Raw genomic sequence first — 13,603 nt, 5'->3', positions numbered from 1 at the left:
AGGTTCCGGAAGGCTGGAAATGCGCCCCTTTCCAGCCTCCGGTACCCTGGGAGGCTGTTTTTACCCTCCCGGAGGCTCAACAAACACCTCCAGAGCCTGGGGCGGGGCGGAAAACACCCCCAACGCCCTGGTGCAGGAACCCAACTAGGCCACCCCCACCCCCTGCTTACGCAGGAAACCTTATACCATTCCAGACAAATGGCTATCGAACATCTTAAAAACTTCCAGTGTTGGAGCATTCAAAACTTCTTGTGGCAAGCTGTTCCACTGGTTAATTGTTCTGACTGTCAGGAAATTTCTCCACAGTTCTAAGTTGCTTTCCACCCATTGCTTCTTGTTCTGCCCTCAGGTGCTTTGGAGAATAGTTTGACTCCCTCTTCTTTGTGGCAAACCCTGAGATATTGGAGATATTTGTGCGCCTTTTCAGCCAGTAGCGTTTGGGGGAAAATGGAGCCACACGGGTGCGTCAACAGCCCTGCGGGCCACGCCGGGAGAGAAGGGCCCAGCAAGCCGTACAAGAACGCTTACGCCCGGCTCGTGCAGAAGCACCACAGCGGCCGCTTCCGTTCCTACCTCAACCACATCGCGCAGAAGCTGCAACTGGAAGAGGGCCTCTTGCAAGATCCGGACCCCGTAGTGGAGCCGCCGCCGCCGCCGCCACCGAAAAGGGGTCCCGCCAGAGAAGCGCCGGCGAAGAACGGGATGAAACCAGGCAGGGCTCCGCCGGCAGGGTCCTTGCAATCCATCCAGCCGGACCTCCGGAGCTTCGAGGGCCTGAGGAGCAGCAAAGAGGACAGCCCGCTCAACAGGCAGCCGCCCCACCCAGGCGATCCTGATGGCGGGAAGAGTGAGGAGGAAGAGGAGGAGGAGGAGAAAGAAGCAGCCGTGGAAGAAGAGGGCCCTTCTCATCGTCCCGGAGTCCCGCTGGGCTTCTTGAAAACGAGGCCTATCCCGGGCAGGCAGGAGGGCTTGTCCAGACTGGTGGTCTCGCAGCCGAAGGCCTTCACCTCTGGCGAGAGGAGCCAAGAGGAGCACTGGCGGAAGAAGGGGGGCGGTAGCCCTTCCACTCCCCTGGATGGAACCAGCGTCTGTCCAGCCGCAGGACCCCTGAGCGTGGAGCTGTCTCCTTCGGCGAACGCCGGCTTCTTATCGCCTCGGCAGATGTACGGTGAGTTGATGGTATCTATTCTGACCTAGGCTTCCCCAAAAAGGACGAGGCAGAGTCCTGGACCCTTTTATTAAACGCGAATGTGAATTCCTCTCCTTCACATTCAGCCAAGGCCTGGCAAACAGTCTTTCAAAGGCGTATTGATGACCACAGACCTTATCTAGCTTGGAAAGCGGCCATGTAAATATTGTCCAAATGAGGTGCTGTGCAAGGAAAGGCTGGGCACAGAGTCTCTGGGATTCACGGACAGATCTTCACACTCCCGAAACAAAGGAACGAATTGTTTCCTGCAAAAGCCCACTCCCCTTTCGCTCCTCTTTTTATGTTCCATGTCTACCCTGATTTCTGAAGTGTTCTTTTCTTCTGGCAGCCCCGCGCATGCGCACACTGGGAACAGGCTCCAGCTGTTCCTCTGCCTCACTGCAGTCTAGCTCCGCAGGCACCTGCTCACTGCCAGACGGCCTCGGCCCCGTCTCTCCCTCCGACGCAGAGCCCTCGTCCGAGCCTTCCCCAGCCACTCCATGTTCCTCCCCATCCTCCTCATTGTCCGAATCTGCTGCCAGCTCTCACAGTTATCTCAGATGGCTGTCAAGATTAGTGTTCTGGGGTGAGGAGCTGTGGCTTTCAAGAGTTGGAGACCCAGCGCTGTCGGCGTTGTGAGTGCACCTCGCGGTTGCTTGAGAGTTGCTGAGGGCCTTGGCGACTCTTGGTGGAGTGAGAGGCATCTAATAGAAGAGGCAATGTAAGAGAAGGAAGGGCAGAGTGGGAAGGGGCCTGGGAGGTCTTCTAGTCCAATCCCCTGCTCAAGCCCCTAGAACAGTGATGGCGAACCTTTCTGGCACCAAGTGCTGAAAAGGGAGCACTTCGCGTGTGCGCTTATCTGGGGCGCAACCAGGGAGAGGAGTTGCCCAGGGGCATGCACGGGCTGAAAAATGTACTCCCGGTTACTGCCGTGCATGGGAATGCACCAGTCAGCTAGCCAGCGTGCATGCATGTTCCTCTTCCGGTTTCTGGCACTGGCGCATGCACAAAGGGCAGCTGATTGTTGCCTGTGCATGCGCTCCGGAAGCCTGGAAGTGGAGCAGCCGATGCTGCGTGTGCCAGGCGACACGGCTGTGCGTGCCACTTCGGGCACGCGTGCCATAGGTTCAGACTCATGGCCCTACAGCATTTCAGACAAATTGTTGCCCTCTTCTTAAAACCTTCCAGTCTCGGAGCATTCGCAGCTTCTGGAGAAAAAGTTGTTCCACTGATTCATTGTTCTAACGGTCGGGAAATTTCCCTTAGTTGCTTCTCTCCTGGATTAGTTTCCATCTGTGGCTTCTTGTCTCGCCTTCTGGTGCTTTGGAGAATAGGTGGACGCTCCCTTCTTCTTTGGGGCAGCCCCTGAGATATTGGAAGGCAGCTATCATGTCAATCTTGTCCTTCTTGCAACTGTTATTCATAGGTTTTAACCTCCGGTGTCGTCTTTGATGCTCTTCTCTGGACGCTCTCTAGAGTCTCAACGTCTTTTTTATATCGTGGCGATCAATTGGGAGCTTAGAGTTGAACTGTGGTTGAACTTTGGGGCTCCCTAAGCTTGGTGGTTTTCTTGGAGACGTTTCATTGCCCCACTAGGTAACCTCATCACTGCTAGAAGGGAGAGGAGGAGGAGGAGGAGGAAGAGGAAGAGGAGGACTATGTGGTCCTTGGTGTTTTCTGAGCTTGGTTGTTTTCTTGCAGACGTTTCATTGCCCAACTAGGTAACCTCATCAGTGTTCCAAGGGAGAGAAGGAGGAGGAGGAGGAGGAGGACGACGACGACGACGGCTATGTGGTCCTTGGTGTTCTCTGAGCTTGGTTGTTTTCTTGCAGACATTTTATTGCCCAACTGGGTAACCTCATCAGTGTTCGAAGGGAGAGGAGGAGGAGGAGGACTATGTGATCCTTGGTGTTTTCTGAGCTTGGTTGTTTAGTTTAGTTTTAGTTTAGTTTTTTTTAAAATTTAGTTTATACTTTATTTGTATGCCGCCCTTTTCCCTGGGGGGACTCAGGGCGGCTCACAATTGAAGGGAGAGGAAAGACAGACAAGTTACAAACATAGAAACTATACACCATTAAAAACACAACAGTCATACCATTCGAGTGGGGTTACAAATCTTTAGCCCCAGGCCTGTTGGAACAGCCAGCTTTTAAGGGCTATGCGGAAGGTCTGGAGGGTGGTGAGGGTACGAATCTCCACGGGGAGCTCGTTCCAGAGGGTCGGAGCAGCCACCGAGAAGGCTCTCCTCCGGGTAGTTGCCAGTCGACACTGGCCGGCTGATGGAATTCGGAGGAGGCCTAATCTATGGGATCTTATTGGTCTAGTGGAGGTAATTGGCAGTAGGCGGTCTCTCAAGTACCCAGATCCAATACCATGAAGGTATTGGTATTGTTTTCTTGCAGATGTTTCATTGTCCAACTGGGTAACCTCATCAGTGTTCCAAGAGAGGAGGAGGAGGAGGAGGAGGAGGAGGAGGAGGAGGTGGAGGAGGAGGAGGAGGACGACGACAATGACTATGTGGTCCTTGATGTTCTCTGAGCTTGGTGGTTTTCTTGCAGACGTTTCATTGCCCAACTGGGTAACCTCGTCAGTGTTCCAAGAGAGAGGAGGAGGAGGAGGAGGAGGAGGAGGAGGACAACGACGACAATGACTATGTGGTCCTTGATGTTCTCTGAGCTTGGTGGTTTTCTTGCAGACGTTTCATTGCCCAACTGGGTAACCTCGTCAGTGTTCGAAGGGAGAGGATGAGGAGGAAACTGTGGGGTCCTTTGTGCTGTCTGAACTCGGTTGTTTTCTTGTAGACATTTCATAACCCAACAAAGTAACCTCATCAGTGCTAGAAGGGAGAGAGGGGTTTGCTGCCCGTTGGTACGTCCCAGTAGTCCTTGACTGAAGACTGCCATTGGAATGGGAAATGGACAGGCTCCATTATGGGTGTCAGAGCAGCCTCCTCCGTTCACGACTTTTGCTCCTCCTCGGAGTCCACAGTCGGCTGAAATGTGTGGAGGAGTGTGGAGTTTACACATCCACCTTGACGTAGGTGGGGTAATTTTATGTTTTGGAGACTTTAGTCAATTGATTAACGACAGATTAATCCGGGTGTGAGATGGACGAGGGTGTAGCTCGCTTTCATGTCTCCAATGCTTCCCAGATAGGAAATAGAATACGGGTGGTTCTCGACTTACGACCGTTCCTTTAGTGACCATTCAAAGTTACCACGGCCCTGAAAAAAGTGACTTAGGAACCGTTTTCACACTTACGACCATTTGTAGCATCTCCAGGGTCGGGTGATCTCAATTCGGACCCTTGGCAACATACTCATATTTATGACGGTTGCCCTGTCCAGGGGCGACGTGATCCCCCTTTTGCGACGGTCCGACCAGCCAAGGCAATGAGGAAAGCAAGATTCGCTTAATAACCGTTTGACTAATTTAACAACCGCAGTGATTCACTGGCAAGAAAGGAGGCAAAATGGGGGCAAACTCACTTAACTTTTCACTTAGCAACAGAAACATTGGGTGGTCGTACGTCGAGGACTACCCATAGTAGAATGGAATAGTCATTGGCCAAGGGTGATTGGGCACATGTGGAATTTGTTCCCAGTGAAGAAGCTCTCGGTGTACATTCACAGCAACAGAGTCATCATCATCATCATCATCATAATCATAACAATACCAATAAAAGGGAGTAGTAGAGAAGATGAGAAGGATAATAGTAATACAGCCCTACGTGGGTAAATACACGTAGACATTAGAGGGTGCTGGGAGAATCAGGTGCTCAGCAGAGTGATGGCACAAAGGAGCAAACTACCGCTGTGTCTAGTCCAGTGAGGGCGAATCTTTTTGGGACTGAGTACCAAACTGGCAACACACAGGTATGCGCGCTGGGTTTCTGGCACACGCATGTGTGCTGGCCAGCTGCTCTTCATGCGCGCAGGAGCACTGGAAACCTGAAAACCAGCATGCCTATTTTTTTGCCCGGTTTTGTCATTTTGGGGGCTGTTTTTCGGGCCATTTTTAGGCCAATTTTGGGTTCGTTTTAAGCCCTATCTGTGGGTACGTGCGCTGTCGCCAGCTGCTCTTCTGGTTTCCGGCGTGCATGCGCATCAGCCAACTGGTCTTTGCGGGTGCTGGAGCACGGGAAACGGCCTGAAAAATGGCCTGTTTTTTTGGCCGTTTTCAGGCGTTTTCTGGTGCTCTGCAAAGACCAGCTGGCTTGACCGAAACCAGAAGAGCAGCTGGCGACAGCGCAGGTGCCCATAGAGAGGGCTCTGTGTGACACCTCACAGCTGGCTGGAGCGCATGCTTGCCCTCGGTTCGCCATCATGGGTCTCGTTGTTTTGGCACGCAATGCCCTATAGCAGGGGTGTCAAACTCATGGTCTGTGGGCCATATCTATCCTGCAGGGTGCTTAAATCTGACCATTGATACCAATAAAAGGGGAGTAGTAGAGAAGAGGAAGCCATGGGCCGGACTGGAAATAGCAAAGGAACGGTCCGCGGTGCTCTGGCAGCCAAAACAGGGCGCGGGGCCACATATGGGTCCCACACGCCCCGTTTTCAGCCTGGATCAGAGGTGGTTTCCTTCCGGTTCGGGAGAATCTGTAGTGGTAATTGGACGTGGGTCGCTGAACCGGTAGTGATGGCTGGCTGGCCACGCCCCTCAACCAGCTCGCTCTGACGCTCGCCCTGCCTTGTCTTCGCCACGTGCGTCCACACAATTGCCTCCTACTGCCTACACACTGGTCAGCAGCATGGGCTGCTCAGGGGGGCCCCGAGGCTTCGCAACCACCACCTCCTAAGTGGGATCGAGCCTCCCTGCCTCCTTGATGCACGGAGGGAGGAGGCGGCAGTTTCATTTGCTGCCTGTGAGCTCCGGGGAGGGGGGGGGAGGGAGCAGTGAGCAGTCAAGTGAGCATGCCAGGATCTGCCGGCTGCCTCTAATCTGCCATTTACTCGTGAGCAGGTTTACTTATGAGCAGGGTGCTTGGCAGCCGACAGATTGCTGGCTTGCTCCCTCGGCTGCTGCCCCCTCCCCGCACGGAGCTCATAGGCAGCAAACAAAACCACACTCTCTTCTGACCTTCAGCTCTCTTGCATTCAGCTCAGGTTGCTGCTTTCTTTGGCCTTTTTCTTTCTTTAAAGTTTTACAGCATATTTTATTTCCCAATCCGAAACATAAATGTGCCAAGCCACGCCCACAAAATAAGCCACGCCCACAGAACCGGTAGTTAAAAAAGAAAAAAGAAAAGCCATCCCTAGCTGTAACGTAACCATCCTCTGCTACCAAATGTGATGTTCCCGTGGGTCGCCCATGAGGCCAATGTGGAGGAAAAGACAGGACACGAACTTTCTCGAGATGGAGCGACGACGACCCAGATTGGGGGTCTGAGAGCCCCTTTTTTTGAGATAGGACAAAGGCAGGAGGAGCAATAGCATGTGGTTAAAAACAGCCTGTAAAAGTACAATTTCTAATCTACTGCTCAGTCTATATATGGTCAAATCCTGGACGTCAATGGTAGGGCACATCTCAGAATGTTATGTTATGCACTATCAGGATGTTATGGCGTTTTAGGAGTTGTTTTCTCCTGTGTGGTTCAGCGTGGCTCTGCAAGCCCTGGTATGAACTGGGCCATGGGGGACACACACCTACACAAGGAACTATATTACAACACCTAGCCTGGATGGCCTCCTGCAACACTCTGCTGGACAACGCGGGGTGCGGAGCAAAATGCAGGCGGCATCCATCCCATCTCCCCCCCCCCCCCCAGCACATCCCCACTCGCCTGCGGAGGAGAACTCCAACGCTGATCCAGCCCTGGAAGAAATCCAGTTTGACACCCCTGGCCTTTAGTGACATCCCGAGGGTGTGTGTGTTGAAAGGGTTGACGTCCAGGGGTGTGAAGGGTGTGTAGATACATTTCCAGCCCCTCCTCCTGACCCACACAATATACAGGCGGTTCCAAGTTGTTCTTCCCCGCTGTTCCAACTCTCCATGGAAAAAGGGGTAGGAAGGGCTCATGGCGCCTCTCTCTCGTTGTTTAAAAAATTTCAGAATTTTAAGTTCCGCCCGTAAACACAGTGCATCACAGAAGTGAGTACAACAGCCTCACTTTGTGTAAATATTTAAGTATATCTTCTCACATGACAACACTGAAGAAATGAGCCGTAAAGTAGTGAGTACATAGCTTGCACGACAGTGTAAATGTCCTGTGTAAAAATTTACGCATTAAAGGCTGTGTGTGTGACGTCCTTTTGAGGGGACGGCACATTTACGCTGTTATAAATATAAATAAATAGTAAATATAAAACGGCCCACTTTCGTTCAGTCATGAGGCCACTTCAGCTGACTGCTATCTGCAGTTCGGCGGTTCTAATCTCACCGGCTCAAGGTTGACTCAGCCTTCCATCCTTCCGAGGTGGGTGAAATGAGGACCCAGACTGTGGGGGCGATATGCTGACTCTGTAAACCGCTTAGAGAGGGCTGAAAGCCCTATGAAGCGGTATATAAGTCTAACTGCTATTGCTATTGCTATGAGGTTCCATTGTGAGGGATCAGTTTTTGTGAGGTAAATATCCATGAGTTTCTGAAGGATCCACTTTGCAATTGGACTAAATAGATCTACCCTCATCTTAACAGAATAACAGAGCTGGAAGGGACCTTGGAGGTCTTCTAGTCCAACCCTCTGCTCAAGCAGGAGACCGTACACCACTTCAGACAAATGGTTGCCCACTTTCTTCTTAAAAAAACTCCAGTGATGGAGCGGCCACAACTTCTGGGGGCAAGTGGTTCCACTGGTTAATTGCTCTTATAATTCAGCTGATCAGAATAAAGCTGGAAGGGACCTTGGAGGTCTTCTAGTCCAACCCCCTGCTCAAACAAGAGATCTTATACCATTTCAGACCAGCGGTTGTCCACTCTCTTCTTAAAAGAGCTCCACTGTTGTAGCACTCACAACTTCTGGAGCAAGTCGTCCCGCAGATGAATGGAAGGATTTATATTCCTTTTGGTCATTTGGCCGTTAGCACTTTCTCTGTGAGTTGTTGAAGCCACTTGGAGGTTTATCTGTGGAACACCTATTTGCATTATTTAATTGACCCCCGAAAAGTCAGAGAAACCTCCAAGTGGCCTCAACGACCCTCAGAATAAGTGCTAACGACCAGAGGACTGCAAGAAATATACCTCCTTCCAATGTTTCTCAACCTTGGCAACTTGAAGATGTCCGGACTTCAACTCCCAGAATTCCCCAGCCAGCGAATGCTGGCTGGGGAATTCTGGGAGTTGAAGTCCGGACATCTTCAAGTTGCCAAGGTTGAGAAACACTGCCTCCTTCCATCCTCCACCATTCAGTGAGAACTGAAAAAGCTTCTTGGATGAGAAGCGAAATCTCTTCAAGGAAAAACAAAGGAAGCCCGGTGTTCTCACCTCGGCATCCCCAAACCATGAAGCAACTCCTTGTCCCAACAAAAACCCCTTTTATTAATTGACTGTGAATTCTGCTCATTCACCTCCAGCAAAGTCTTTCAAAAGGAGGATTTATGGTCACAGACCTTATCTGGCTTGGAGAGCTGCCAGGCCGATCTCTGCAGAACTTGGCAAGGAGCCTCGGAGAGTCACGAAGCAATTAAGCGAACTAATTGTCTCCTGCAAACTCCCCTCCCCTTTCGCTCCTCTTTTATTTCCTCTGGGAGGGGCCATTCACCGTCCACCTGTGGCCTTACTCCCAAGTCGACCCCTGTTCCTTAGCTGTTCTCTTTGTCTGGCAACTCTGCCCACGCGCACACTGGGAACAGGCTCCAGCTGTTCTTCTGCCTCACTGATGTCTGACTCCGAAGGCAGCTGATAACTGGCATACGGCCCTGGCCCCCTCTCTGCCTCCGACACAGAGCCCTCATCCGAGCCTTCCCCAGACTCCAGGACTGGCCCATCTTCCTCCCCAGCCTCCTCACTGTCCGAATCTGCTGCCAGCTGCGCTAACCACTGGCGGGCCACAACACCCGGTTGCCTTTTGAACAAAAGCACACATATATTTCATCTCCCTTGCAGTCTGTTCTAAAGCATCTCTGGATCTTTTTATAGCCCAGCGGGCCTTTCCTTCCGCCAAGAGGGGGGGAGAAAAAGAGGGGGAGAGAGAAATGGTTTACGGCATCCTTGCGGCAAGCAAGGGGGTGGCAGATGTGTGGCAGCTGGATCAACAAGGATGGAGGCATCTCTTCGAATAAGGGAACCCTCCACCGGGGTGGGAGGCAGGGAGAGGGGGTGGTTTGGGGGTCACTGTCAGGGTGGAGCTGGGTCACGGAGTGTCCCGCAGAACCGCTGGTGCGCCTCCGTCTTTCCTTGCCAATGCAGAGGTTGCAGCCCTGCCAGAGGACGAGGGATGTTTGGATAAACTTTTAGCCCCCCTGCTACTAAATGTCTTTCGGGGCCAAATCGCTCTACAGTTGCCAAAAAAATGAGCAGCGTCTTTGGCTCCCTCGCAAATCTGGCTTGTGTTCACAATCGGGCGATCCGGTACGGAGGCTTGGGGCAGGGGGCAGGGGAGGGCGATATGACCCCTTCTGAAGCGTTGAAGGCAGCCTGGCGCGCATGATGAGTCTTCTCTGCAAAAGGAAGCCCTCGTTTTACGACCACCGGTTGAGCCCCCATAAATTTCTGCTTGCTCAGCGAGGCGGCTGTTTAACCGAGTTTTGTGCCTTATTGTGCAGCTTTTCTCGCCACCGTTGTTAAGCGAATCAGTGCAGGGTTCCCCCCCCCCCCAGTGAAGGACTTAACCTGGTGACTCATTTGGGAAGGGTTCCAGTTAATCACAGGTAGCTTTGGAGAGGTGGCGCGGTGGTTAAATGCAGCACTGCAGGCTACTTCAGCTGACTGCAGTTCTGCAGTTCGGCTGTTCTAATCTCACCGGCTCAGGGTTGACTCAGCCTTCCATCCTTCCGAGGTGGGTAAAATGAGGACCCGGATTGTTGTTGGGGGCGATATGCTGACTCTGTAAACCGCTTAGAGGGGGCTGAAAGCCTTATGAAGCGGTCTATAAGTCTAACTGCTATTGCTGTGCTATTTGAATCCCCTGTGGAGGTATTTTTAATTATTAAATGCACCGCTCCATATAGAGCTAATAATAATCATAATACCCATTGTCATCGGGGCACTTGGTACCCTGTCAAGAATTTTATAAAATACATCAAGGTATTGCAACTTCCGACAGGTTGGAAAAGGAGTCGGAACAGAATATTTTGATGATTGTAAAATTGGAATTGGCTAATACAGAGATAAACGTATAAAGGAAGATAAGGGATATGTTAATAAGTAACATAGCTATGTGCGATAAATAGAATAGAATGTTTGTGGTTATGTTAAAATATGTATGGAAATGACAAAGCTAGAAAGGTAACTCTACGTCCAATGTTTTTAATATTTATTCAATTAAAAAATTCTTTAAAAAAAGATATTGCAGCTTCCTGCAATAACACCAGCAGAACTGCAAAAAAACCTGTGCTACTCGGAACATCGTACGTTTTAAGAAACTATTTGGTTGATACTTAGGATGCTGGCAGCAACCCGTATCAACCATTAGCACCAGTCAGTGGTATTTGTGATTCATTTTTAAATGTTCTTTTGACTGAGTTTCATGTTTAATGAATAAAGTGTGTAATAATCAAAGCTGAATGCTGAAAACATAATTAAAGCCATTAGTACATGGGCAGTTCCAGTGATACGCTACTGAGCTGGAATCATCCACTGAACTTTGACTGAACTGGAAAACTTGGAATGGAAAACGCGCAAACTTTTGAATATGTACCACGCTTTACATCCACGAAGTGACATCATCGGGTTGTTCCTGCCAAGAAGAACAGGGAGCAGGGGGCTGTTGTAAATCCATCAGACTGTAGGAGAAGAAAAACGAAGTTTGAATGACTCTGTGAATCAAAGTACAGAAAAATTGCTGCAGGCTGTGAAAACGGAGAACGTTATAAAAACAACAAAAGGCAGAATATAAGGAAAAACAGCTGGATGAAAGATTAAATAGATGGAAAAACCAAAGCTTTGCGTGGACAGCACTTTGAAAAACGTTGAGGGAAATGTGATAACAACTGGAGATGGACGTGGTTTAGATGGGAACCGTCAAGAAAGAAACAGAAGGTTTAATCCTGGCTGCTGAAGAACAAGCACTACAAACTAATGCCATGAAAGCGAAGATACAAAAATCCACCGACAATCCAAACGGCCGACTTGGCAAAAAAAACAAAGTCGAACCTGCTTCACATTTAATGCTGCAATGGTCGTTAAGTGTGAAAATTGGTCTCCAGTCCCTCTTTTCAGTGCCATTGTAACTTTAGATGGTCACTAAATGAACTGTTGTAAGTCGAGGACTACCCTGGTCGTTCTGTGCAATCTTCGAGGTTGCACAGAACCTCGAAGAGCCGAGGTGGCGCAGTGGTTAAATGCAGCACTGCAGGCTACTTCAGCTGACTGCAGTTCAGCAGTTCGGCTGTTCAAATCTCACCGGCTCAGGGTTGACTCAGCCTTCCATCCTTCCGAGGTGGGTAAAATGAGGACCCGGATTGTTGTTGGGGGCGATATGCTGACTCTGTAAACCGCTTAGAGAGGGCTGAAAGCCCTATGAAGCGGTATATAAGTCTAACTATTGCTATTCTTGCAGCAGCTAACCTGTTTCTCCAGCTTATTTTATTATTATATTATAATATCATATTATTATATTATAATATCATATTATTATATTATAATATCATATTATTATATTATAATATATTATTATATTATAATATCATATTATATTATATCATATTATATTATATCATATTATATTATAATATCACGTTATTATATTATAATATGTTATTATATTATAATATGTTATTATATTATAATATGTTATATTGTAATATATTATTATTATATTATTTTAATAATAATATTATCATTGTTTGGTTTTAAATTATTGTCGGATGATGGAAGTTGGTTCCAACCAACTTAGCAGTAGCAGTTAGACTTATGTACCGCTTCATAGGGCTTTCAGCCCTCTCTAAGCGGTTTACAGAGTCAGCATATCGCCCCCAACAACAATCCGGGTCCTCATTTCACCCACCTCGGAAGGATGGAAGGCTGAGTCAACCTTGAGCCGGTGAGATTTGAACCGCCGAACTGCAGAACTGCAGTCAGCTGAAGTAGCCTGCAGTACTGCACCCTAACCACTGCGCCACCTCGGCTCTTCCAAGTACTTCCAAGTACTCTTTCCGTGAAGTCATACTTCGTAATACAGGCAGTCCTCGACTTAGTGATCATTCAAAGTTACGTCACTGAAAAAAGTGACTTACGACCGTTTTTACAACCTCACTGAAAAAGGCTGTCTTTTTCACACTTAACAATTGTGGTAGCGTCCCCGCAGTCATTGGAATGATTTGCATTCCAATGCATGACCACTGACTCACATTTATGACAGTTGCAGTGTCCAAGAGTCATGTCATCACTTTTTGGGGGTGACCTTCCGAAAAGGAAAGTCAATGGGGGGAAGCCAGATTCACTTAACAACGGGTTATTCATTGAACAACTGCAGTGAATCACTTAACAAATGTGGCATGAAAAGCCGCTTAGCAAATTTCTCACTTAACATAAATTTTGGGTTCAGTTGTGTTCGTAAGTTGTGGACTACTTGTATGGCTTTTGAATTTTTCCTCCTGTCAGTTCATCCCTCTTTAAAGGACATTTAAGGCTGTTGGTAGCTATCACCACATGTTTGTGTTGGGGAAAAAAACGATTCAGTTGAAAGAAATGTTTCATCTGCATTTATTGTGGTGTGTTTGTGTGTCCTCTGGCTTGAAGCACTCACAAAACCTTCCTCTCCAACGAGCTGGGGTCAGCGATCTGTGTTGTTTCTTGCAAGAGACCAGGACATTAGATCTCTCCCATTGTTTAGATAAAACGGACACATTGATGTGTTTACCTGATGTGATTCACCCCAAGGATCGTGTTATATCTGTGTTTGTTATTCGGTGTGGTTTGTACAGCTTGCCATGGTTTCGTTTTATTTTATTTTTCTTTTCCTACTGTTCCCCGCTGGGTCAAGGGTGATCAAGCAGCCTTTGGGATTTGAACTTGATAACTTTCTCTTCCTAAGTACCATATTTTCCGAATATAAGACGCACCCTTTGGACTCCCAAAAGGGGGAAATAATGTCTGTGCGTCTTATAGACAGAATATTGCCAAAGCCTCACCCATCTGCCGGACATTTTTTAGGCTATTTTCGGCTTTTTTCAGCCCATTTTTCAGTCTGTTTTTGAGGCTTTTTTGGCCCATTTTGAGGCTTTTTTTGGCCCATTTTTGAGGCTTTTTTCAGCCCGTTTTTGAGGCTTCTCGGCCTGTTTTTGAGGCTCTCTTCCGCCCGTTTTTGAGGCTT

General features: G+C 48.9%; 1 protein-coding gene across 1 annotated transcript in view; it reads left to right on the top strand.

Moving 5' to 3' along the window:
* The first annotated feature begins 352 nt into the window (after positions 1 to 352).
* Positions 353 to 13,603, top strand: part of DIS3L2 (DIS3 like 3'-5' exoribonuclease 2) — a 157,308-nt gene continuing 144,057 nt past the window's right edge. Inside the window, exon 1 of the mRNA XM_032224928.1 lies at positions 353 to 1,168. Within this exon, the coding sequence (XP_032080819.1) occupies positions 448 to 1,168 (721 nt within the window). The 5' untranslated portion in view covers positions 353 to 447. The remainder of the gene's footprint in view (positions 1,169 to 13,603) is intronic.

The sequence above is a fragment of the Thamnophis elegans genome, chromosome 10 (assembly GCF_009769535.1).
Source record: "Thamnophis elegans isolate rThaEle1 chromosome 10, rThaEle1.pri, whole genome shotgun sequence".
Taxonomy (NCBI): Eukaryota; Metazoa; Chordata; class Lepidosauria; order Squamata; family Colubridae; genus Thamnophis; species Thamnophis elegans.
The sequence above is the reverse complement of the archived record's forward strand: the minus strand, read 5'-3'. Positions and strand labels throughout refer to the sequence as shown.